The sequence below is a fragment of the Heteronotia binoei genome, chromosome 6 (assembly GCF_032191835.1).
Source record: "Heteronotia binoei isolate CCM8104 ecotype False Entrance Well chromosome 6, APGP_CSIRO_Hbin_v1, whole genome shotgun sequence".
Lineage (NCBI taxonomy): Eukaryota > Metazoa > Chordata > Lepidosauria > Squamata > Gekkonidae > Heteronotia > Heteronotia binoei.
The window spans coordinates 141,913,482-141,940,908 of record NC_083228.1 but is presented as its reverse complement, the minus strand read 5'-3'; the positions used below and the strand labels follow the sequence as shown (position 1 = coordinate 141,940,908).

At 48.7% G+C, this 27,427-nt stretch overlaps 1 protein-coding gene across 1 annotated transcript in view; it reads left to right on the top strand.

Annotated features, from left to right (window-relative positions):
* LOC132574479 (26S proteasome non-ATPase regulatory subunit 1-like) overlaps positions 1 to 27,427 on the top strand; it is a gene marked incomplete at its 5' end in the record, with an annotated part of 261,677 nt that overhangs the window by 193,348 nt on the left and 40,902 nt on the right. The window contains one exon of the mRNA XM_060242832.1: positions 19,989 to 20,158. Within this exon, the coding sequence (XP_060098815.1) occupies positions 19,989 to 20,158 (170 nt within the window). The remainder of the gene's footprint in view (positions 1 to 19,988; positions 20,159 to 27,427) is intronic.

The window sequence follows — 27,427 nt, the reverse complement described above, 5'->3', positions numbered from 1 at the left end:
CGGGATGATCCTTTCACATCGATCAGCTTCCCTCTTTACATCACCGCAGTAAGCAGATATTAACTGAAGCCCAACTGGAATGGTCCAAAAGAGGGTGCCGCTCAGTGGCGGACTGGCCAGGGCGTCAGCTTGCCCGATGGCAAGTGGGTCCCCTTAAACTTTAGTCCAGGGGTGGCCAATGGTAACTCTCCAGATGTTTTTTGCCTAACAACTCCCATCAGCCCCAGCGGCATGGCCAATGGTTGGGGCTGATGGAGTTGTAGGTAAAAAAAAAACCCTGGAGAGCTACCGTTGGCCACTCCTGGACTAAAGTTTAAGGGGACCCACTTGCCATCGGGGAAGCTGATGCCCTGCCAGTCCGCCACCGAGCGGCACCCTCTTTCGGACCATTCCAGTTGGGCTTCAGTTAACATTTGCTTACTGCGGCGATGTAAAGAGGGAAGAAGGTTTTTTGGGGTTTTTTTTGAGCAGGAACGCATTTCCAGCTGGCTTGCTGTCCAGGGGTGTGGCCTAATCTGCACATGAGTCCCTGCTGGGCTTTTTCTACAAAAAGAGCGCTGGACGTTCCAATGTCATTACTGTAGTGCAACTAAAATTTGCGTTGCATTTAGGGTTGCCAGCCTCCAGTATCTATTGTATACTGCCGATAATACGCACAGTGCGTGTACGCGGTGATCGCTAAAATATGATAGACATTTATTTCACGCAAGGTTTAATTGCACTTTTTTCCCCACGTATGTATTTTTGAAATTTGATTTACGTCTCATAAAAATGAAATGATAGCCTTCTAGTTGTGGGTGGGCCCCCTATGTCTCTTGCAACCGATATGTTTAGACCCGGTCCGCCGCTGGTGCCTCCGTGGTGTACTGTCCCCGCCCAAATGTTTGACGTGGTTAAGAGTCTGTTCACACTTTGGTCTGATTAGTCCTCTGGTTTCTTCTGTCTAGTGGAACTGTGAAATGGAATATTTCTCTACAGGGCTTTTTTTTTTGTAGCCCCTTTGCATATTAGGCCACCCCCCCCCCCATGTAGCCAATCCTCCAGGAGCTTACAGTAGGCTGTCAAGCATGCTATTTCTATGTGCCTAGTAGACAGGCCAGATACAAAGCAGAACATCACCCTAGCCTTCCCCCCACCCCTTTCTCTAGCCAAAGGGTGCATAATAAATCCATCTGGACCCAGGGTGTTTAGAGTAACCTTGTATTCACGGTGTAGAGTGCCTCTCCCCCAGATTCACACAGCCAGGTCTTATCGGTTCTCAGAGAACGTGTGAGAAAGGGAGATATTTTTATTAGCTGACATTCCTTAGCCAAAAAAAAAACAACAACTAGCGAGTAGCCTTTGAACCTGTGACTCAAATTGCATCTTTATACTATTCTTTTGAAGTTATCTGTAAGCTATCCTTTTGAAGTTCTCCTATAAGTTACTGTTCAGTACTGTGTACGTCATTACTTCCAAGGAGTCCGTCCTTGGCCAAGCTATGGAGTTTTACAATAAAGCAACTTTTGACTAAAGAACAAAAGCTTGATTATTGAGAAATATCGATGCTTGACATAGGCCCTATAAAAAGAGCTCTGTGAGCTCTTGGAGGATTGGCTACATCAGGGGTGTGTGGCTTAATATGCAAAGGAGTTCCTGCTACGAAAAAAAACCCCCCTGTTTCTCTTAAGCCTCCAGGCAAGCTCTTTCCATCCTGAATTAGTACCTGCCTTGGCAGAGCTAGTTCAGGGATCCCCAGCCTTTTGAGCCTGCGGTCACTATTGAAGAAGAAGATATTGGATTTATATCCCGCCTTCTACCCTGAATCTCAGAGTGGCTCACAATCTCCATTACCTTCCTCCCCCACAACAGACACCCTGTGAGGTGGGTGGGGCTGAGAGAGCTCTGACAGAAGCTGCCCTTTCAAGGACAGCCTCTGCCAGAGCTATGGCTGACCCAAGGCCATCCCAGCAGCTGCAAGTGGAGGAGGGGGGAATCAAACCCGGTTCTCCCAGATAAGAGAGCTATGACTGACCCAAGGCCATTCCTGCAGGTGCAAGTGGAGGAGGGGGGAAATCAAACCCAGTTCTCCCAGTTAAGAGACCTATGGCTGACCCAAGGCCATTCCTGCAGGTGCAAGTGGAGGAGGGGGAATCAAACCCGGTTCTCCCAGTTAAGAGAGCTCTGGCTGACCCAAGGCCATTCCTGAAGCTGCAAGTGGAGGAGGGGGGAATCAAACCCGGTTCTTCCAGATAAGAGAACTATGGCTAACCCAAGGCCATTCCAGCAGCTGCAAGTGGAGGAGTGGGGAATCAAACCCGGTTCTCCCTGATAAGAGAGCCCTGGCTGACCCAAGGCCATTCCTGAAGCTGCAAGTGGAGGAGTGGGGGAATCAAACCCGGTTCTCCCAGATAAGAATCCGCGCACTTAACCACTACACCAAACTGGCTCTTGGAATTCTGACACAGAGTAGTGGGTGGACCATGGGTCTGTTTTGGCATAAGCCATCTTCATTTGCTTGGCAGGCAGAAGGTCCCTGGTTCAAACCCCGGTGTCTCCAGTTAAAGGACCAGGCAGGATGCGAAAGACCCTCATCCGCCTGAGACCCTGGAGAGCTGCCGCCGCTCTGAGTAGACAGTGCTAAACTTGATGGACCGATGCGCTGGCTCAGCAGAAGGCCTCTCTGTGCGTTGGTGCGATGCTGCTGCAAAAAGCTTGTTCGGTTTGGGCCTGGGGAGTGTCCTTGTAACCCGTGCTGCATTTTTATTTTGGGCCCGAGTTACGAGAGCCTCTTCATGTTTAATTGACCCATAAAACATAACATTCCCGAGGAGGTAAATTTGGGAGCAAGGCCGTTTACAAGTACAGCGTGCTGTCTTCGCCTTGAAAGCCCTTTGATAGGGTAGCTGGATTTAGCCGAGCGTATTGTGGAAACATTCTTAATGTGTATTTTATGTGTATTCTGAAAGCTTACACGCAGGGTCAGTACTGCCGCTGGTTTTATTTGATGTTTTGCCTAGAAGCCTTGGCGAAGGGAATGAAGCACAGTTCACCCACCTGGTGGAGAGCCTCTTTGAGTGGAAAGGTGGCGCGGAAACGGTTTAAACGCTTAAGTCGATGATAGTTTCAGAGGGTAGCCACGTTCAGTAGAAGAGCAAGACTGGAGTCCAGTAGCGCCTTAGAGACCAATGAAAACATAACAACATAAGAGAAGCCATGTTGGATCAGGCCAGTGGCCCATTCAGTCCAACACTCTGTGTCACATAAGAACATAAGAGAAGCCATGTTGGATCAGGCCAGTGTCCCGTTCAGTCCAACACTCTGTGTCACATAAGAACATAAGAGAAGCCATGTTGGATCAGGCCAGTGGCCCACCCAGTCCAACACTCTGAGTCACATAAGAACATAAGAGAAGCCATGTTGGATCAGGCCAGTGGCCCATCCAGTCCAACATTCTGTGTCACATAAGAACATAAGAGAAGCCATGTTGGATCAGGCCAGTGGCCCATTCAGTCCAACACTCTGTGTCACAATAGAACATAAGAGAAGCCATGTTGGATCAGGCCAGTGACCCATTCAGTCCAACACTCTGTGTCACATAAGAACATGAAAGAAGCCATGTTGGATCAGGCCAGTGGCCCATTCAGTCCAACACTCCGTGTCACGTAAAAGAAGCCATGTTGGATCAGGCCAATGGCCCCTCCAGTCCAACACTCTGTGTCACAATAGAACATAAGAGAAGCCATCTTGGATCAGGCCAGTGACCCATTCAGTCCAACACTCTGTGTCACATAAAAGAAGCCATGTTGGATCAGGCCAATGGCCCTTCCAGTCCAACACTCTGTGTCACACAGTGGCCAAAACTCAGGTGCCATGGGAAGGTCCATCAGTGGGGCCCAGGCACTAGAAGCCCTCACACTGTTGCTTCCCTCCCAAAAATCACCAAGAATACAGAACATCACCGCCCCAGTTAGAGCGTTCCAACAATACATTGTGGTTAATAGCCACTGATGAATCTCTGCTCCATATGCTGATCCTATCCCCTCTTGAAGCTGGCTGTGCTTGTAGGTGCCACCACCTCCTGTGGCAGTGAATTCCACATGTTCATCACCCTTTGGGTGAAGAAGGACTTCCTTCTCTCCGTTCTAACCCGACTGCTCAGCGATTTCATTGAGTGCCCACTTGTCCTTGTATTGTGAGAAAGGGAAAAAAGGACTTTCTCTACCTTCTCCTTTCCTGTCTTTTATCCTCACAACTGCCTCGTGAGGTAGGTTAAGGTGAGAGAGATTGGAAGAGAGTGAGTAACTGGCCCAGGGTCACCCAGCAAGCTCCATGACGGAGCAGGGATTCGAACCTGCATCACTCAGATCCTAGCCTGGCACCATAACCTCTATACTACACGGCTTCGTCATGAACCACGTGCAGAAAAGTTGTTGCTAAACTTTCCCAGCAGGAGAATGGATTTCCTGAACCCCTGAGACATATACAGTGACTCGGTGCCTTTATTTAACAATAAACCAAACGAAACTCTTTCCCAGTCTTGGGAAACGCGAGTTTCCAAGCCTCTATTTCTGGTAGATCGACGGGTTCCATAATTATAAGGACATTGTGCCACTCTGGGGTGGCACATTTTGGACAGAGCTTGCTTCTGAACTCTCAAGTGTGCATTGGGATGTGGGAAAGAGAGAGCGCGGCCTCTTTTCCCAAGCTCCTTTCACATTCGCTGATGTGTTTTTGATTACTTCTATTTCGGGGAAGAGTTTCTGTCAGAAAGAGGGGAGGAGAGGGTGAGAATCGAGATGTTTCTTTAAGTTGTTTCTTTCTTTGAGCCCGCTGGAGATGGCTTCCCTAAAGCCTGGTTTGACTTTGTTGCCAGTTTGGATCCAACAGTTTATATCCTTGCTTTATAATATCTCGTAGCCGTCGTTCTCGGCCAGAGCTTTGCCAGCGTTTTCTTTTTTCTAATCAGACTGAAATGAAAAGATTCTCTCCCGCCCCCCCACCTTCCCTGAATATTTTTGTCATTTTGGAGGACTTCCTAGCATAGCAGTGAGATTTTAAAGCGATACACGGGGATTCTTTGGAAGCTATTGAGGGGCTCCACAATGAAACCCCCCCAGCAAGTTAGTTATTTGTTGTATTTAGAAGATTTTTACCCCACCTTTCTACTAAAAATGTACTTGGGGTGGGCTTTCCAGTATAAAATAACAAAAAACGTTAAAACATCAGAAGAGCCCTGCTAGATTAGATCAGATTCCTGTCTCAGCCAGTGGCCAACCAGTTTCTCTGGCAGGCCGACAAAAGAACAGAGAGGCCTAAGCCTTCGTGAGAACATCAGAGGAGCCCTACTGGATCAAACCAGTGAGGGTCCATCTAGTCCAGCATCCTGCTTCACACAGAGGCCAACCACTACCCCTGGAGGGCCAGCAACAGAGCAGAGAAGCTGAGGCCTTCATGAGAACATCAGAAGAGCCCTGCTGGATCAGACCAGTGAGGGTCCATCTAGTCCAGCATCCTGCTTCACACAGAGGCCAACCAGTACCCCTGGAGGGCCAGCAACAGAGCAGAGAAGCTGAGGCCTTCATGAGAACATCAGAAGAGCCCTGCTGGATCAGACCAGTGAGGGTCCATCTAGTCCAGCATCCTGCTTCACACAGAGGCCAACCAGTACCCCTGGAGGGCCAGCAACAGAGCAGAGAAGCTGAGGCCTTCATGAGAACATCAGAAGAGCCCTGCTGGATCAGACCAGTGAGGGTCCATCTAGTCCAGCATCCTGCTTCACACAGAGGCCAACCAGTACCCCTGGAGGGCCAGCAACAGAGCAGAGAAGCTGAGGCCTTCATGAGAACATCAGAAGAGCCCTGCTGGATCAGACCAGTGGTCCATCTAGTCCAGCATCCTGTCTCACACAGTGGCCAACCAATTCCTCTAGAGGGCCAACAACAGGGCAGAGAGGCTGAGGCCTTCATAAGAACATCAGAAGAGCCCTGCTGGATCAGACCAGTGGTCCATCTAGTCCAGCATCCTGTCTCACACAGTGGCCAACCAATTCCTCTAGAGGGCCAACAACAGGGCAGAGAGGCTGAGACCTTCATGAGAACATCAGAAGAGCCCTGCTGGATCAGACCAGTGAGGGTCCACCTAGTCCAGCATCCTGCTTCACACAGAGGCCAACCAGTACCCCTGGAGGGCCAGCAACAGAGCAGAGAAGCTGAGGCCTTCATGAGAACATCAGAAGAGCCCTGCTGGATCAGACCAGTGGTTCACCTAGTCCAGCATCCTCTCTCACACAGTGGCCAACCAGTTACTCTGGAGGGCCAACTACAGGGCAGAGAGGCTGAGACCTTCATGAGAACATCAGAAGAGCCCTGCTGGATCAGACCAGTGGTTCACCTAGTCCAGCATCCTGACTCACACAGTGGCCAACCAGTTACTCTGGAGGGCCAACAACAGGGCAGAGTGGCCAAGGCCTTCATAAGAACATCAGAAGAGCCCTGCTGGATCAGACCAGTGGTTCACCTAGTCCAGCATCCTGACTCACACAGTGGCCAACTAGTTCCTCTGGAGGGCCAACAACAGGGCAGAGTGGCCAAGGCCTTCATAAGAACATCAGAATAGCCTTGCTGGATCAAACCAGGGGCCAGGTAACACATAGCATCTCTGCACAAAGTGGGATGTGATCCTGTAGTTTGGGGGGGGGGGGGGAGAAATCACCCTTCTCAGAGTAGCTCTTTATTGCGTCTCTGCATGAGTTGCTGTTTTAGGCTGTCCTCCTTCCAGCCAGTAGGTCCCTCAGATGAGCGATGCACGTAAAAACCACCACACAAAAGTTGCTCCCACCTGGATTTAGATTATAAATGTGCCGAAGCGATCCGAAACTTGTGGAGCGCTCAGGTCGGTAATGTGTGGCTTGGCAGCTTTTGGCGGGGGCTTCATGCGCTGGCGGAGCGGACAGCACGAAGCACCTTCCCAGGGGCGGAAGCCCAAAGAACTCGCCCCGTTCATACACAGAGCCCCTGTTGCTGTCAGACGGCAGACGCCAGTGTGAACATTAGCGAGATCTGTGGTTTGTCTCCCGGCTTTGTCCGTGATCTGTTTCCCTGAAGATTTGATTACTGTGTAAATTCCAGGTTCTGGCCCACGGTGGCTAGCGATTTTTTGAAAAAATATAAAATAAAAATCCAAAGTTTATACCAAACTGTCAAGACGTTCTAAACAGTTCGCACCCACGAATCCACCGCTTGGAACCACAGGAATGGGATGGCAGAACCCCAAGCGAAAGACGAGCCCGATTTTAATCTTTCATCCGCTTGTTGCACTTCCCAGCTTTTTTCTCATCGGGAACATTCTTTTTGGAGGGAGAGGGGGGGAGTTGCTGCACAAAGTGCTGAGGGAAGCTATAAATGCAATACCTGTGCTTGCTGGGAGGATTTGGGTCTGGATTTGCCTGCGTTCCACCCTGTCCTCAGCATGCGTCCTCTCTGAGCAGAGAAACTGGCGATAGGAGAAGAACTTGGCACCCTGGAAATCTCGGTTCTCCTCCAGAGCTCTCCCCCCTTTAGAGTTTGCATGCAATAGCCTGCGTAGCGTGGGCCTATGACTTGAACTGGGTGCGTTTAGTTGTTATTTTATTCTTCGCTGTCGTCCATCTGGACTATTGAGAAGGGGTGAGGATAGGACTTGAATGAAGTAATAAAGTAGAGAAAGAAGTACTTTTCTCCCGTTCTCACAATACAAGAACTCGTGGGCATTCGATGAAATTGCTGAGCAGTCGGGTTAAAACGGATAAAAGGAAGTCCTTCTTCACCCAAAGGGTGATTAACAGGTGGAATTCACTGCCACAGGAGGTGGCGGCGGCTACAAGCATAGCCAGCTTCAAGAGGGGGTTAGATATAAATATGGAGCAGAGGTCCATCAGTGGCTATTAGCCACAGTGTATATATGTGTGTGTGTGTATAATTTTTTTGGTCACTGTGTGACACAGAGTGTTGGACTGGATGGGCCACTGGCTGGATCCAACATGGCTTCTCTTATGTTCTTATGTGACACAGCGTGTTGGACTGGAGGGGCCATTGGCCTGATCCAACATGGCTTCTCTTATGTTCTTATGTGACACAGAGTGTTGGACTGGAGGGGCCATTGGCCTGATCCAACAGGGCTTCTCTTATGTTCTTATGTGACACAGAGTGTTGGACTGGAGGGGCCATTGGCCTGATCCAACAGGGCTTCTCTTATGTGACACAGAGTGTTGGACTGGAGGGGCCACTGGCCTGATCCAACGCGGCTTCTCTTATGTGACACAGAGTGTTGGACTGGAGGGGCCATTGGCCTGATCCAACAGGGCTTCTCTTATGTTCTTATGTGACTCAGAGTGTTGGACTGGATGGGCCATTGGCCTGATCCAACATGGCTTCTCTTATGTCCTTATGTTAATTTTTAGAATAACTTTTCTGGCTTTTGTGAGTGGGAGAGAGACAAACTTGTTGATGCTTTGCTTACGCCAATTTTCTTGTCCCAGGGGCTTTTTCTGTAGCAGGAACTCCTTTGCATATTAGGCCACCCCCCTCTCCCAATGTAGTCAATTCTCCTGGAGCTTGCAGTAGGTCCTGTAATAAATAAGAGCCCTGCAAGCTGTAGGAGGACTGGCTACATCAGGGAAAGGAAAGGTCCCCTGTGCAAGCACCAGTCGTTTCCGACTCTGGGGTGACGTTGCTTTCACAACGTTTTCACGGCAGACTTTTGACGGGGTGGTTTGCCATTGCCTTCCCCAGCCATCTACACTTTCCCCCCAGCAAGCTGGGGATTCATTTTACTGACCCCGGAAGGATGGAAGGCTGAGTCAACCTCAAGCCGGCTAGCTGAAAACCCAGCTTCCGCCGGGGATCGAACTCAGATTGTGAGCAGAGCTTAGGACTGCAGTACTGCAGCTTTAGCACTCTGCGCCGCGGGGCTCTACATCAGGAGCAGCCCGAAATTGCATTTGCCTTTTTTGCCACCATATCGCACTGTCGACCCGTGTTCAGCATATGGCCCACTAAGACCCCTAGATCCTTTTCGCACACACTACATCCTGTTTGATCCTCCCAACAGTGACAACCCTGTGAGGTAGGCTGGGCTGAGAGCACGTGAGTGGCCCCAGGGTCACCCAGCAAGCTTTCGTGAGCAGAGACAGGATTCGAACCTGGCTTTCCTAGTCCAGCGCTCTAACCACTATATACCGGCTTCCCCTGTGGCCGCCTCCTGCACCCCCACCCTGGGTGGATTTAAAGATTGAAGGCCTTTCCTTAGGCAGTCGGGCAGTCGGGGAAAAAAGCCCAGTAGCACAAGATAATTTTAGTTATCTTTTTATCTGTCATATTTACAGGCCGCTTTTCTTATCCCCAAGGCAACTCGCAGCGCTGCACAGGACAATGCAGTAATAAAAATAACTGTATTAAAATTAACAAGCCTCACGGTATGGTAAAAATAGAAAATAGCTGCAAAGACATCCTTAAACAGTCAGAAAGCAGCATATGATGGAAGCAGTGTTAAGGAGGTGAAATATAATAATCAGCAATACTAATGAGAGCCAGTTTGGTGTAGTGGTGAAGTGCTCAGACTCTTATCCGGGAGAACCACTTGCAGCTGCTGGAATGGCCTTGGGTCAGCCATCGCTCTGGCAGAGGTTTTCCTTGAAAAGGCAGCTGCTGTGAGAGCCCTCTCAGCCCCACCCACCTTACAGGGTGTCTGTCTTCTGAGAGCCAGTTTGGTGTAGTGGTTAAGTGTGCGGACTCTTCTCTGGGAGAACCGGGTTTGATTCCCCACTCCTCCATTTTCAGCTGCTGGAATGGCCTTGGGTCAGCCATAGCTCTGGCAGAGGCTGTCCTTGAAAGGGCAACTGCTGGGAGAGTCCTCTCAGCCTCACTCACCTCACAGGGTGTCTGTTGTGGGGTGAGAAGGTGTGAGCCGCTCTGAGTCTCTGATTCAGAGAGAAGGGTGGGGTATAAATCTGCAATTCTTCTTCTAATGGTAGAATAGGAGCGAACATTTTAAACAAGCATCATCCAAAAACTTAGTGGCTTGTGGGCGCCAGTGTCTTCAGGTACCATCTGCTCCCGTATATTCCTGCCTGAGAATTAAAATTTTAGGGAGAGGCCCCCTGGACATGTCCCGTAAAACAGGGGTGGCCCACGGTAGCTCTCCAGAAGTTTTTTGCCTTCAGCTCCCATCAGTCCCAGCCAGCATGGCCAATGGCTGGGGCTGATGGGAGTTGGAGGCAAAGAACATCTGGAGAGCTACTGTTGGCCAACCCTGCCATAAAAGAAGCTTGTCTATGGGCACACAAGAGAGGGCCTTTTCAGTGGCAGCCCCACCATTACGAAACAGCCTCCCCAAGGAGGTGTGCCTTCCCCTTCACTTTTTGATCTTTAGGAGGCAGCTGAAGACGGTGGAATTTGACTAATTTAGTTTTCATTTAGTGGCAATCCCAGTGGGAAATGTCAAATTGTGGTCTTTTGTGTGTGTGTGTGTGGTTTTTTTTTACAATTGTGGGTTTGTTTCTTTATAATTCTGCCTGAGTTTCCCAAAGGCTGCTTACCAATGTTTCAAATAAAAAGGAAAAGTAAAGAATCGCTTGAGCAAACCCAGTCACTGTACTCTACGAAAAACCAAAGTACAAAACGGTATCATAACCTGGTACGGAAAATGGAAAAGGCTCAGCTCTAGCCAAGGAGCTGTGGGAAGAAGACGACGATGGCATTGGATTTGTATTCCACCCTCCACTCACTCAGAGCGGCTCACAATCTCCTTTATCTTCCTCCCCCACAACAGACACCCTGTGAGGTGGGTGGGGCTGAGAGGCTCTCACAGCAGCTGCCCTTTCAAGGACAACCTCAGCCAGAACTATGGCTGACCCAAGGCCATGCCAGCAGCTGCAAGTGGAGGAGTGGGGAATCCAACCCGGTTAAGAACGTAAGAGAAGCCATGTTGGATCAGGCCAGTGGCCCATCCAGTCCAACACTCTGTGTCACACAGTGGCCAAAAAATTTATTTATTTATATATATATATATATATATATATATATATATATATATATATATATATATATATATTATATATATATATATATATATATATATATACACGCTGTGGCTGATGGACCTCTGCCACTGATGGACCTCTGCTCCATATTTTTATCTAACCCCCTCTTGAAGCTCTCTATGCTTGTAGCTGCCACCACCTCCTGTGGCAGTGAATTCTTCATGTCAATCACCTTTTGGGCTTCACTTCCTTTTATCCGTTTTAACCTGACTGCTCAGCATTTTCATCGAATGTCCACCAGTTCTTGTATTGTGAGAAAGGGAGAAAAGGACTTCTTTCTCTACTTTCTCCATCCCATGCATTATCTTGTAAACCTCTCTCATGTCACCCCGCAGTCGACGTTTCTCCAAGATAAAGAGCCCCAAGCTTTTTAACCTTTCTTCAAAGGGAAAGTGTTGCAACCCTTTAATCATTCTAGTTGCCCTTTTCTGGACTTTTTCCAATGCTATAATATCCTTTTTGAGATGCGGCGACCAGAACTGCACACAGTACTCCAAATGAGACCGCACCATCGATTTATACAGGGGCATTATGATACTGGCTGATTTGTTTTCCATTCCCTTCCTAATAATTCCCAGCATGGCGTTGGCCTTTTTTATTGCAATCGCACAATGTCTTGACATTTTCAGTGAGTTATCTACCACGACCCCCAGATCTCTCTCTTGGTCAGTCTCTGCCAGTTCACACCCCATCAACTTGTATTTGTAGCTGGAATTCTTGGCCCCAATGTGCATTACTTTGCGCTTGGCCACATTGAACTTCATCTGCCGCGTTGACGCCCACTCACCCAGCCTCAACAGATCCCTTTGGAGTGGCTCACAATCCTCTCTGGTTCTCACCACCCTAAACAATTAGTGTCATCTGCAAACTTGGCCACTTCACTGCTCACACCCAACTCCAAATCATTTATGAACAAATTAAAGAGCATGGGACCCAGTACTGAGCCCTGCGGCACCCCGCTGCTAACAGTTGTCCACTGCGAAGACTGCCCATTTATACTCACTCTCTGCTTCCTATTAATTAGCCAGTTTTTGATCCACAAGAGGACCTGCCCTTTTACTCCATGACTCTCGAGCTTTCTAAGGAGCCTTTGATGAGGAACTATCAAAAGCTTTCTGGAAGTCAAGGTAAACAGCATTTATTCGGTCTCCTTTGTCCACCCCCTCAAAGAAATGTAACAGGTTAGTGAGGCAAGATCTTCCCTTACAGAACCCATGCTGAGTCTTCCTCAATAACCCGTGTTTATCAATGTGCCTACTCATTCTGCCCTTGATAATGGTTTCTACCAACTTTCCTGGTATTGAAGTCAGACTGACTGGCCTGTAATTTCCCCGATCTCCTCTGGAACCCTTTTTAAAGATGGGGGTGACATTTGCTACCTTCCAGTCCTCAGGAATGGAGGCAGATATCAATGAAAGATTACATATTTTTGTCAGAAGATCCACAAGTTCAACTTTGAGTTCTTTCAGAACTCTTGGATGTATGCCATCCAGACCTGGTGACTTATTAGTTTTTAATTCGTCTATCAGTTGTAGGACCTCCTCTCTTGTCGCCTCAATCTGACTCAGGTCTTTCAGCACCCCTTGCAAAATTAGTGGTTCTGGAGCAGGCAAACACTTCTCGTCTTCCACAGTGAAGACAGAGGCAAAAAATGCATTCAGCTTCTCAGCCATTTCCCTATCCTCCTTCAGTAATTCTTTTACCCCTTGGTCATCCAAGGGCCCCACTGCCTCCCTGGCTGGTTTTCTGTTTCTAATATATTTGAAGAAATTGTTAATTTTTGTCTTCATGCTTTTTGCAATATGCTCCTCATAGTCCCTTTTTGCCTCCCTGATCACAGTCTTGCATTTGATTTGCCACAGCCTGTGTTCCCTTTTATTAATCTAACTTGGACTAGCTTTCCACCACTTAAAGGAGTCCTTCTTACCTTTTACAGCTTCCATTACTTTGTTTGTTAACCATGCAGGCCTTTTCTTATACCTGTTTGTGCCTTTCCTAACTTGTGGAATATATGAGCTTCTAGGATTGTAGTTTTAAATAGCCTCCAAGCTTCCCCAAGGGTTTTGACTGTATTTACTTTTCCTTTCAGTTTCATCTTCACATACCTCCTCATCTCAGAGAATTTACCCCTTTTAAAGTTAAACGTGGTTGTGCTGGTCTTTTGGAGAAACTCTCTATTTATACAAATGGTGAAATCAATAACGTTATGGTCACTGCTCCCAAGTGGTGCGATCACTTTTATATCTCTCACCAAGTCTTGGGCATTACTTAGGACCAAATTTAGGATCGCCCCACCCCTGGTAGGTTCAGAGACCATCTGCTCCATAGCACAGTCATTGAGAGCATCAAGAAACTCAATCTCTTTCTCTCGACCAGAACACATATTGACCCAATCAATCTGCGGGTAGTTAAAATCACCTGTTATGACACAGTTTTTACGTTTAGCTGTTATCTTTAATCTTTCCATCATATTATAATCGTCCTCTATCATTTGATTTGGTGGGCGCTAACAAACTCCCATAGATAAATTTCCTTTTGGGCCTTCTATTTCGACCCAAAGCATTTCTAGAAGGGAATATAATTCTCTGACCTCAGTCTTACTGGACTGTATACCCTATCTGACATACAGAGCCACCCCACCTCCAATCCTTCCCTCCCTATCCTTCCGATATAACTTATATCCAGGAATCACCGTGTCCCACTGATTCTCCTCTTTCCACCAAGTTTCTGAAATTCCCACAATGTCTATGTTTTCTCCCAACACTAAACATTCCAACTCACCAATTTTACTTCGAACACTTCTAGCATTTACATAAAAACTTCTATAATTTCCCAGGCAAGCTAGGCCCGCCACCTTCCTCCTGCCGCCTCGAGACTCTGGCAGACAGTCCATTCTGTTTGTCACCATCTCAGTGGACAACTCTGATCCATTACCCGGTAGAAAAGTTCTCCCAGATAAGAGTCCACACGCTTCACCACTATTCAGACTGGCTCTCAGCGAGTTCCAGAGGGTAGGCACCCCAATGCCTGTCCCTAGACGTCATCCACCTTATTCCAGAGGGGGGATGCGCAGGAGACAGACCTCCCAAAGAGGTTCTTTTGAACACTGGGCTCATGTGGTGTCATACGGTGCTTCTCAAGGAGGGAGTGGTGCAGACGTCTGAAGCAGATTTGTGGATTCGACACTGGTGCACTTCGCATAAAGATACGAAGCACCAGCGTCTGCTCCGTTGTCATTTTAAAACTCAGGCATTTCCCAGCATCACAAATCAGCTGGAAGGGGATTCCCTAGTGGGAGCTGTGCCAGTTTCCAGTTCCTGTGGGATCGGGACCTTTTTACTTTTCTAAGCAGAAGACATCCTGGCAGAGACATAGATAGCCCAGACCAGCCCAGTCTTCTCTAGGGAGTGCTCCCTTCTCATTGAGTGGCCAAAGTATTTGCCTGGGTTGATTTCCCTTAGGACTGATTGTTTTGATCTTCTTGCAGTTCAAGGGACTATCAAGAGTCTTCTCCAGGGAGTGCTCCCTTCTCATTGGGTGGCCAAAGTATTGGAGCTTCAGCTTCAGCATCTGACCTTCCAGGGAACAGGCGGGGTTGATTTCCCTTAGGACTGACTGATTGGATCTTCTTGCAGTCCAAGGGACTCTCAAGAGTCTTCTCCAGGGAGTGCTTCCTTCTCATTGAGTGGCCAGAGGATTTGAGCTTCAGCTTCAGCATCTGACCTTCCAGGGAACAGTCGGGGTTGATTTCCCTTTGGACTGACTGACTGGATCTTCTTGCAGTCCAGGGGACTCTAAAGAGTCTTCTCCAGGGAGTGCTCCCTTCTCATTGGGTGGCCAGAGTATTTGAGCTTCAGCTTCAGCATCTGACCTTCCAGGGAACAGTCGGGGTTGATTTCCCTTTGGACTGACTGACTGGATCTTCTTGCAGTCCAGGGGACTCTAAAGAGTCTTCTCCAGGGAGTGCTCCCTTCTCATTGAGTTGCCAAAGGATTTGAGCTTCAGCATCTGACCTTCCAGGGAACAGTCGGTGTTGATTTCCCTTAGGACTGACTGGCTGGATCTTCTTGCATTCCTAGGGACTCTCAAGAGTCTTCTCCAGCACCACATCTCAAAAGCATCTATTCTTCTGCGTTCGTCCATCATCCAGCAAATTTTGGCAATTTGATCTCTTGTTCCTCTACCTCTCCGAAACCCAGCTTGAACTTCTGGTAGTTCCCGATCGACATACTGCTGAAGCCTAGCTTGTAGGTTCTTTAACATGACCTTGCTGGCTTGTGAAATGAGTACAGTGCTGCGATAGTTTGAACATTCTTTGGTATTACCCTTCTTTGGGATTGGAATATAAACTGACCTTTTCCAATCCTGTGGCCACTGTTGCATTTTCCAAATTTGTTGACATGATGTGTGCATCACTTTAAGTCGAGGAAAGAAAAGGTCCCCTGTGAAAGCAGCAGTCATTTCCGCCTCTGAGGTGATGTTGCTTTCACGTTTTCACGGCAGACGTTTTTACGGGGTGGTTTGCCATTGCCTTTCTCAGTCTTTTACACTTCCCCTCCCCCAGCAAGCTGGGTACTCCTTTTACCAACCTCGGAAGGATGGAAGGCTGAGTCAACTTTGGGCCGGCTACCTGAATCCAGCTTCCGCCGGAATCAAACTCAGGTCGTGAGCAGAGAGCTCAGACCACAATACTGCAGTATTGCTGCTTTACCACTCTGCGGGGCCGCAGTCGAGAGGGGCGGGCTAGCGGAGCCTTCGTTTCCAAAAGGCCTGTGTCCGAAAGGAGTCTGTACCCAACCAACGGGAACAGATCCTCCGTGCGTGTGAGGCAGCTTCTGAACGCTGTTTCACCCGTAGCTTTTACGGAAGTCCCGACCCGTACGTCATTTTAAAGCAATTCCAGCCGTGCAGAGGAATTGGCTTAGGAAGGAATCGTATTAGCGGTTACCGTAATTTGGTTTGATTGATAGAGAAAATTGAGTAGCGGGAGGAATTGCATCCTGCCGTTGGAACAGGGTCTTTCTGTCCTCCTGCACAGATGATCCGGCTGTCTTTTGCAGCCTGCAGCTGCTGGAATTTCTTTGATAGAGAAGATGCTGTGGTCCATTTTTTTGTTGTTGTTGTTCAGCTGCACAGTGGAGTTCGACTCTTTGCGGCCCCACAGATCAAGGCTCTCCAGGCCCTCCTCTCTTCCACCATCCTCCAAAGTCTGCTCAAATTCATGTTAGTTAGTTACATCAGTAACGCTGTCCAGCCATCTCCTCTTTTGCCATCCCCTTCTTCTTTTGCCTTCTGTCTTTCCCAGCATCAGGGTCTTCTCCAGTGAGGGCTCCCTTCTCATTGGGTGGCCAAAGTATTGGAGCTTCAGCTTCAGCATCTGACCTTCCAGGGAACAGTCTGGGTTGATTTCCCTCAGGACTGACTGACTGGATCTTCTTGCAGTCCAAGGGACTCTCAAGAGTCTTCTCCAGTGAGGGCTCCCTTCTCATTAGAACATAAGAGAAGCCAGGTTGGATCAGGCCAGTGGCCCATCCAGTCCAACACTCTGTGTCACACAGTGGCCAAAACCCCCCAAGTGCTATCAGGTGGTCCACCAGTGGGGCTAGAAGCCCTCCCACTGTGCCCCCCCACCAGCATCGAGAATACAGAGCATCACTGCCCCAGACACAGAGTTCCAACAATACACTGTGGCTGATAGCCATTGATGGACCTCTGCTCCATATGTTTCTCCAATCCCCCCTTGAAGCTGTTTATGCTTGCAGCCACCACCACCTCCTGTGGCAGTGAATTCCACGTGTGAATCACCGTTTGGGTGAAGAAGGACTTCCTTTTATCCGTTCTAACCCGACTGCTCAGCAATTTCATTGAATGCCCGTGATTTCTCATATTGTGAGAAAGGGAGAAAAGTACCTCTTTCTCTACCTTCTCTATCCCAGGCATAATCTTGTAAACCTCTATCATGTCTGGGTGGACCAAAGGATTTGAGCTTCATCTTCAGCATCTAACCTTCCATGGGACAGTCTGGGTTGATTTCCCTTAGGACTGGCTGATTGGATCTTCTTGCAGTCCAAGGGACTCTCAAAATTCTTCTCCAGGACCACAACTAGAAAGCATCTATTCTTCTGCGGTCGGCTTTCCTTATGGTCCAGCTCTCACAGCCATACGTTACTACTGGGAATACCATCACTTGATTATATGGACTTTTAGCTGCCTGTAAACACAGTATTGCTGTGGAGGTCTTCTCTGCTGAATGGTTTCAGACAGGCGTTTGGCTACTCTCAGCATTAAGAAAAGCATGTTTATCCCCTAGAACAGGTCTCTCTGTCCACCAGCAGGGGGCGGGGGTGGGTGGGTTGGGGCCCACCAAGTATTGATAGAAGTAGGTGGGGCCAGGGCAGGCTTTTGCCAAACAGGGCTTCTGATTGGCCACCAGAGAGACAATGGGCTGGGTGGATTAAAATAACATCTCAGTGGCAGCTGCCATCCCAAGGTAGGATTTACTCTCTCTCTCACTTTCCTTTTCTGGTTTATTTTGTAAAATGACCTATCCCCTTTCTCCTGCACTTAGGAGAGCCAGTTTGGTGTAGTGGTTAAGTGCGCGGACTCTTATCTGGGAGAACCGGGTTTGATTCCCCACTCCTCCACTTGCACCTTCTAGCATGGAGTTGGGTCAGTCATAGCTCTGGCAGAGGTTGTCCTTGAAAGGGCAGCTTCTGAGAGAGCTCTCTCAGCCCCACCCACCTCACAGGGTGTCTGTTGTGGGGGAGGAAGGGAAAGGAGATTGTAGGCCGCTCTGAGACTCTTTCCTTGGAAGAGCAGCTGTTGTGAGAGCCTTCTCCACCCCCATCCACATCACAGAGTGTCTGTTGTGGGGGAGGAAGATAAAGGAGATTGTGAGCTGCTCTGAGACTCTTCTCCTTCGACTTCCTCTGTGTGTGTGGTCCAGCTGCTGCAGTGCCTCTTTTGTGGCTGCCTCCTCCTCCTGGGGCAGCCATGTTTGCTTGCACCCTCTGCCCTGTTTCGAAGTTTTAAAAGTGTCCATGGGCTCAAAAAGAGGAGCATCGCAGTGCATACACAATTTGTAGATTCCTTAGAAATCTGTGTCACAGTTTGTTGACTCTCCTTCCTTGGAGGTTTTTCAACAGAGGCTAGATGCCCATCTGACAGTAATGAGGATCCTGTGAATTTAGGGGGAGGTGTTTGTGAGTTTAGAGCGATTCCTCAGTGGAACAGGCTTCCTCGGGAGGTGGTGGGCTCTCCTTCCTTGGAGGTTTTTCAACAGAGGCTGGATGGCCACCTGACAGCAATGAGGATCCTGTGAGTTTAGGGGGAGATATTTGTGAGTTTCTTGCATTGTGCAGGGGGTTGGACTAGATGACCCTAGAGGGTCCTTCCAACTCTTACGATTCTATGACTGTAAAGTTATTGAAATAGTAACTACCCTATTTGGGAGGGGGGGTTTGAGGCTCCCTGCTATGGGCTGCATTGAAAATGTCGAGACAGTATACAGTTGCTATTAAAAAGGCCAACACCATGCTGGGAATTATTAGGATGGGAATTGAAAACAAATCAGCCAGTATCATAATGTCCCTTTGTTAAATCGATGGTGCAGCCTCATTTGGAGTACTGTGTCCAATTCTGGTCACCGCACCTCAAAAAAGATATTATAGCATTGGAAAAAGCGCAGAAAACTGCAACTGGAATGATTAAAGGGTTGGAACACTTTCCCTATGAAGAAAGGTTGAAACGCTTGGGGCTCTTTAGCTTGGAGAAACATTGACTGAGGGGTGACATGATAGAGGTTTACAAGATTATGCATGGGATAGAGAAGGTAGAGAAAGAAATCCTTTTCTCCCTTTCTCACAATACGATAATGCGTGGACATTCAATGAAATTGCCAAGCAGTCGGGTTAGAACTGATAAAAGGAAGTCCTTCAAAGGGTGATTAACACATGGAATTCACTGCCACAGGAGGTGGTGGCGGCTACAAGCATAGCCAGCTTCAAGAGGGGATTGGATAAGCATATGGAGCAGAGGTCCATCAGTGACTATTAGCCACAGATTATCATTGGGACTCTCTGTCTGGGGCAGTGATGCTCTGTATCCTTGGTGCTTGAGGGGGGTTACAGTGGGAGGGCTTCTAGTGTCCTGGCCCCACTGGTGGACTTCCTGATAGCACGTGGGTTTTTTGGCCACTGTGTGACACAGAGTGTTGGACTGGATGGGCCATTGGCCTGATCCAACATGGCTTCTCTTATGTTCTTATGTGACACAGAGTGTTGGCCTGGATGGGCCATTGGCCTGATCCAACAGGCTTCTCTCATGTTCTTATGTGACCCAGAGTGTTGGACTGGATGGGCCATTGGCCTGATCCAGCCTGGCTTCTCTTATGTTTTTATGTCTGCAGCAGTGATGCTCTGTATTCTTGGTGCTTGGGAGGGGCAAAAGTGGGAGGGCTTCTGGAGTTCTGGCCCTACTGGTGGACCTCCTGATGGCACCTGGGTTTTTTGGCCGCTGTGTGACACAGAGTGTTGGAATGGATAGGCCATTGGCCTGATCCCACATGGCTTTTCTTATGTTCTTATGTGACACAGAGTGTGGGGCTGGGTGGGCCACTGGCCTGATCCAGCGTGGCTTCTCTCATGTTCTTATAGTGACACAGAGTGTTGGACTGGAGGGGCCATTGGCCTGATTCAACATGGCTTCTCTTATGTTCTTATGTGACACAGAGTGTGGGACTGGGTGGGCCACTGGCCTGATCCAGCGTTGCTTCTCTCATGTTCTTATGTGACACAGAGTGTTGGACTGGATGGGCCATTGACCTGATCCAACATGGCTTCTCTTATGTTCTTATGTGACACAGAGTGTTGGACTGGGTGGGCCATTGGCCTTATCCAACATGGCTTCTCTAATGTTCTTATGTTTTTAGTGGCCTCCTGCAACAGGAATGGTTGTGCTCAAAACCTTACATCATTTTTTTTCTTTCTCTGTCTCAGGTCAGCCAGTTCAGACAGCTCTATTCCAAAGTCATCAACGACAAACATGATGATGTGATGGCCAAGTTTGGAGCGATCCTAGCCCAAGGCATATTGGATGCAGGTAATTGCCGCTGCAGCCATAATGGCTTCTAAATTCAACCGGTTCCTTTTTTTTTTTTTTAAATAATGCTTCATTTATTTCCCAAGACTGGTTCAACATGCAGAGTAACCCAGTTTTTGTGAGGCCTCCTTGTGTCGGGGTGTTCTCAGCTAGGCTTGCTTCTCATTTTCCAAACAACCTTTGCGCTTTGTAGTCATTCTGTTTTCCTCCGTTTGTAATGTTGTATGAACGTGCTGTGCCATAGCAGCAGCCCAAATCACAGCACACAGGTGGCTTCCGGTTTTTAGCAAATCTTATAGCTATTCACTTATGAAGGAATTCCAAAGGGAGATCAGAAAAAGAGACTGCTGAATTGCAATCGATAATGGAGCTCAAGACAATGCATCCTCCTGGACTGAATTAAGACCTAGGTTTCCTGTCTCGTTACCAGTGCAGATTTCTCCATGCCTACTGCCCCTCTGCATAGCACACCTAATCCAATCACGCCTGCTGTTGTTAATTCGGCATCTGAAATCACTCCACTCTCCCAAGATCTAAGGACAGATGGACTCACATTCTAGCTGTATCTGAAGGCGTGAGCAGTCGCTCACAAATCTCGTCTGCCACAAATTTTGTTAGCTTTTAAGGTGCTAATAGGCTTTAGTTCTTTTCTACTGCTTGCGACAAACATGGCAACCCATCATGCTCTGTCTCCATTGAAGGCACTGCACTGAGCCATACAAAATGGAGATCCAGGTCTTTGAAGAAGCGGGCCGGGACTCACAAGATCTCCTCCCCTGCCACCAATTTTGTTAATCTTTAAGGCTTTTTTTTATGACTTTAAAAGACTATGTGAACCTTCTTTGAGAGCCAGTTTGGTGTAGTGGTTAAGTGCATGGTCTCTTATCTGGGAGAACCGGGTTTGATTCCCCACTCCTCCCCTTGCACCTGCTGGAATGGCCTTGAGTCAGCCATAGCTCTCACAGAGCTGTCCTTGAATGGGCAGCTTCTGGGAGAGCTCTCTCAGCCCCACCCACCTCATAGGGTGTCTGTTGTGGGTGGGGAAAGGAGATTGTGACCGCTCTGAGATTCAGAGTAAAGGGCGGGATATAAATCCAATATCATCATCTTCTTCGGATACTTCACTTCAGGTGCAGGCTAGAGCTGAGAAACCCAGGTTCATCGCTCTGCCATTGAAGCTTGCTGGGTGATCCTGGGCCAGTCATGCGCTCTCCGCCTGACCTACCTCACAGGGCTGCTGTGAAGATAAGATGGAAGGGAACTGAAAACAAATCAGCCAGTAGCCTAATGCCCCTGTATAAATCAATGGTGCAGCCTCATTTGGAATACTGTGTACAATTCTGGTCACTGCACCTCAAAAAGGATATCACAGCATTGGAAAAAGTCCAGAGAAGGGCAACTAGAATGATTAAAGGGCTGGAACACTTTCCCTATGAAGAAAGGTTAAAACGCTTGGGGCTCTTTAGCTTGGAGAAAAGTCGACTGCGGGGTGACATGATAGAGATTGACAAGATAATGCATGGGATGGAGAAAGTAGAGAAAGAAGGACTTTTCTCCCTTTATCACAATACGAGAACTCGTGGGCATTCGATGAAATTGCTGAGCAGTCAGGTTAAAACGGATAAAAGGAAGTACTTCTTCACCCAAAGGGTGATCAACACGTGGAATTCACTGTCACAGGAGGTGGTGGTGACTACAAGCATAGCCAGCTTCAAGAGGGGTTTGGATAAAAATATGGAGCAGAGGTCCATCAGTGGCTATTAGCCACAGCATATTATTGGAACTGTCTGGGGCAGTGATGCTCTGTATTCTTGGTGCTTGGGGGGGGGGCAAAGTAGAAGGGCTTCTAGCCTCACTTGTGAACCTCCTTTTTTTTTGGCCACTGTGTGACACAGAGTGTTGGACTGGATAGGGTGTTGGCCTGATCCAACATGGCTTGTCTTATGTTCTTATGGAGAAAAGGAGCTGTAAGCTCCTTTGAGTCCCTGTTGGGGAGAAAGGCGAGGCGTAAGTTCAGTAAATAAATAAATCAAATTCAATCCTTGCATTTTTAAGAAGAAGACTGCAGATTTATACCCCGCCCTTCTCTCTCTGAATCAGAGTCTCAGAGCGGCTTACAATCTCCATGATCTTCTCCCCCCACAACAGACACCCTTTGAGGTAGGTGGGACTGAGCGAGCTCTCCCAGAAACTTCCCTTTCAGGGACAACCTCTGCGAGAGCTATGGCTGACCCAAGGACATTCCAGCAGCTTCAAGTGAAGGAGTGGGGAATCAAACCTGGTTCTCCCAGATAAGAGTCCCCGCACTTAACCACCACACCAAACTGGCTCTCTTAACATAAAAAAAAAAATGTTCCATAGAAGAAGTTGCATAGACGCTCTAGCAAGAGGATTGGAAGGTTTGGGAAGTTGTGGCCCGTCTCTGAGCATCCGCAGAGCGCAGTTCTGAAATTCCTCAGTGCTCGCCTGCCTTCCCCTCTTTGCCTCAAATTCCCCTGAGCTCAAAATGATTACAAGATGACTCCAGAGCCCTAGGGAAAAGGGGGAAAGAAAAAGATTGGTACATTTCAGGGGGAAATCGGGGGAAAAGAGGAATGAAGAGCGTTTCTCCTACAGCGGTCTACGTGATCTGCCTCTGGGTTGTGTCATCTTCCCCGTCGTTTATGTTTCGGTAACTGGAGAGAAATTGCGCCCAGGTTGGCCTGCCAGATGTTTTATGGCTTGGCATGCCTGGGCAGTAACAGGGCAGACACTGTTCTCTGCCAGGATCCTTAATTCATTGCACGGCTGTGGTTGCGCTGTGGATTGCAGAACTTCCAGCCTGGTTTTGAAGCACGCAAGTTTCTAGCCCTGTACGTGGTTTGAAGATTGGAAACTCTCACAAGTTTTAGGTGTTTAATTTCATGTTGGCTCGGAAGGGGGAGGAATCCAGGCTAAGCTATGGGAACGTGAGAGCCAGTTTGGGGTCGTGGTTAAGCGTGCAGACTCTTATCAGGGAGAACCGGGTTTGATTCCCCACTCCTCCACTTGCAGCTGCTGGACTCCACTTGCAGCTGCCTTGGGTCAGCCATAGCTCTCGCAGGAGTTGTCCTTGAAAGGGCAGCTGCTGTGAGAGCTCTCTCAGCCCCACCCACCTCACAGAGTGTCTGTTGTGGGGGAGGAAGGTAAAAGACGATTGTAACTGCTCTGAGATTCAGAGTATAGGGTAGGATATAAATCCAATATCTTCTTCTTAGAGAGCCAGTTTAGTGTAGGGGTTAAGTGTGCAGTCTCTTATCTGAGAGAACCGGGTTTGATTCCCCATTACTCCGCTTGCAGCTGCTGGAATGGCCTTGGGTCAGCCAGAGCTCTCTTATCTAGAAGAACCGGGGTTGATTCCCCACTCCTCCGCTTCCATCTACTGGAATGGCCGTTAGTCAGCCATAGCTCTCGCAGAGGTTGTCCTTGAAAGGGCCAGTTTGGCGTAGTGGTGAAGTATGCGGACTCTTATCTGGGAGAACCGGGGTTGATTCCCCACTCCTCCGCTTGCAGCTGCTGGAATGGCCTGGGGTCAGCCATAGCTCTCACAGGAGTTGTCCTCGAAAGGGCAGCTGCTGTGAGAGCTCTCTCAGCCCCACCCACCCCACAGTGTGTCTGTTGTGGGGGAGGAAGGCAAAGGAGCCACTCTGATTCAGAAAGAAGAGCGGGGTATAAATCTGCAGTCTTCTTCCTCTCCTTCTTTGCCACTAGGAAAGATCTTGGAAAGAATTTGGAAAACCAAACTCTGCATGTCAGAATAAATTATTCACAGACATTTGCGGAGGCACAATGTATGCCCTAAAACAGAGCACGACGCAACTTGGAAGTAGAAATTGTTCAGCTGTGGCTGATCCAAGGCCCTTTGAGCAGGTGCAAGTGGAGGAGTGGAGAATCAAACCCGGTTCTCCCAGATAAGAGTCCACGCTTTAACCACTACACCAGACTGGCTCTCATAGAGGCAAACTCTGTGTTAGGGATTATGAGATAAGGAATTGAGAATAAAATTCCTGATAGAATCATAGAATCCTAGAGTTGGGAGGGACCTCCAGGGTCATCTAGTCCAACCCCCTGCACAATGCAGGAAACCCACAAATACCTACCCCAAATTCACAGGATCTTCATCGCTGTCAGATGGCCATCTAGCTGTTGAAAAACCTCCAAGGACGGAGAGCCCACCACTTCCCGAGGAGGAAGCCTGTTCCACTGAGGAATCGCTCTAACGGTCAGGAAGTTCTTCCTAATGTTGAGCCGGAAACAATTCTGATTTAATTTCAACCCACTGGTTCTGGTCCGACCTTCTGGGGCCACAGAAAACAATTCTACCCCATCCTCTATAGGACAGCCGTTCAAGTACTTGAAGATGGTGATCCTATCACCTCTCAGCTGCCTCCTCTCCAGGCTAAACATCCCCAGCTCCTTCAACCTTTCCTCATAGGACTCAGTCTCCAGACCTCTCTATATGACAGCCCTTCAAGTACTTGAAGATGGTGATCCTATCACCTCTCAGCCTCCTCCTCTCCAGGCTAAACATGCCCAGCTCCTTCAACCTTTCCTCATAGGACTTGGTCTCCAGACCCCTCTATATGACAGCCCTTCACGTACTTGAAGATGGTGATCCTATCACCTCTCAGCCTCCTCCTCTCCAGGCTAAACATGCCCAGCTCCTTCAGCCTTTCCTCCTAGGACTTGGTCTCCAAACCCCTCTATATGACAGCCCTTCAAGTACTTGAAGATGGTGATCCTATCACCTCTCAGCCGCCTCCTCTGCAGGCTAAACATCCCCAGCTCCTTCAACCTTTCCTCATAGGACTTGGTCTCCAAACCCCTCTATATGACAGCCCTTCACATATTTGAAGATGGTGATCCTATCACCTCTCAGCCTCCTCCTCTCCAGGCTAAACATGCCCAGCTCCTTCAGCCTTTCCTCATAGGACTTGGTCTCCAAACCCCTCTATATGACAGCCCTTCATGTACTTGAAGATGGTGATCCTATCACCTCTCAGCCTCCTCCTCTCCAGGCTAAACATGCCCAGCTCCTTCAGCCTTTCCTCATAGGACTTGGTCTCGAGACCCCTCGCCATCTTCGTCGCCCTCCTCTAGATCCGTTCCAGCTTGTCTACATCCTTCTTAAAATGTGACGCCCAAAACAGAACACAACACTCCAGGTATTGTGATAATGCCCCCAGTATTGATCTATGGTGCAGCCTCATTTGAAATACTGGGTACCCTTCTGGTCACTGTTATCTCCAAAAGAGCATGATAGAGCTGGGAAAAATGCAGAAGAGGGCAACCAAGATGATGAGAGGTGGGATCACCTTGAGCCTATGAGGAAAGACTGAAGAGGCTCGGACTTTTCAGTTTAGAAAGGAGACGACTAAGGGGTTTAGACTTCTTCTTCTTCTCTCGATGCTTGTAGCAAACAGGGCTACCACCCTCCCCACAACTATGCTGTCCTCTCCCCTGCCTCACAAACCAGGCCTGCTACGGGTGCCTGTTCGTGGCGGAGGAATGCTTTTGCGGGGTCGTGATTCTCTTGCAAGCCGATTGCATTTTAACCAGATCAGGCCCTCCCGCTCGACCTCATCAGCAGCAACAGAGCCGCCCTGCTCTCTCTCGGGCTCCGTCGGCCAGAATCAGATTAACACCTTCCCGGTCTCTCTGAGGGCCTAACCTTTCTCGTTGGATTCCGAGCCGGATGTTTCTGCCTTGCCTCAACCTGACAAGCGCTTCTGATCTCCGCTGCGCTGCGCGAGGATGAAATTAAAGGGTTGCTGGGGATCTGGAGGGGCCGATTCTGCCGCTGCTAGCGTTGACGAGTCGAAGGAAGGAGGAAGCAGGCGGCGGGAAGGTGTTCCCAGCGGAGTGAATGTGTGCTCCAGGAGAGCCAGTTCGGTGTAGTGGTTAAGTCCACGGACTCTTATCTGGGAGAACCGGGTTTGATTCCCTACTCCTCCACTTGCAGCTGGTTGGAATGGCCTTCGGTCTGCCATAGCTCTCACAGAGCTGTCCTTGAAAGGGCAACTTCCGTCAGAGCTCTCTCAGCCCCACCTACATCAGCCCCTCTGAGTCTCTGATAAATCTGCAATCTATCTTTCTTTCTTTCTTTCTTTCTTTCTTTCTTTCTTTCTTTCTTTCTTTCTTTCTTTCTTTCTTTCTTTCTTTCTTTCTTTCTTTCTTTCTTCTGATTTCTAGTCCGCCTTTTCCCAGGTCAGGCTCAGTTGGATTGCGACATAATAAATAATTAAAATCACATCATAAAACAATTAAATTAAAACAGTTAAACCATTAAAATAAATTAAAATGGCAGTGTTAGTGTACAGATATGTACATCCTTCACAGATTGAACACAGGATGCGGTCAGTGCAGGTCTTCTTCTTCTTTTTGTCTGGCAGAGCTGTCCTTGAAAGGGCAGCTGTTGTGAGAGTCCTCTCAGCCCCACCTACCTCACAGGGTGTCTGTTGTGGGGGAGGAAGGTAAAGGACATTGTGAGCCGCTCTGAGACTTTTTGGAGTGGAGGGCGGGATATAAATCCAATATCTTCATCTACCTCACAGGGTGTCTGTTGTGGGGGAGGGAGGGAAAGGAGATTGTGAGCTGCTCTGAGACTCTACGGAGTGGAGGGCGGGATATAAATCCAATATCTTCATCTACCTCATAGGGTGTCTGTTGTGGGGGAGAAAGGTAAAGGAAATTGTGAGCTGCTCTGAGACTGAGTGGAGGGCGGGATATAAATCCAATATCTTCATCTACCTCACAGGGTGTCTGTTGTGGGGGGGGGGAAGGTAAAGGAGATTGTGAGCCGCTCTGAGACTCTTCGGAGTGGAGGGCGGGATATAAATCCAATATCTTCATCTACCTCACAGGGTGTCTGTTTTGGGGGGGGGGGGAGGTAAAGGAGATTGTGAGCCGCTCTGAGACTCTTTGGAGTGGAGGGCGGGATATAAATCCAATATCTTCATCTACCTCACAGGGTGTCTGTTGTGGGGGAGGAAGGGAAAGGAGATTGTGAGCCGCTCTGAGATTTGCAGAGCAGGATATATACGGAGGGCAGGATATAAATCCCACGTCATCTTCTTCATGTGAAGCAGGGTTGTGGCTCAGCGGCAAAGCCCACCGCTTAGCATGCAGAAGGTCCCAGGTTCAATCCCCAGCATCTCCAGCTAAAAGAACCAGGCAGGAGGTGATGGGAAAGACCTCTGCCTGAGACGCTGGCTCAGTGGCAGAGCCTCTGCTTGGCATGCAGGATGTCCC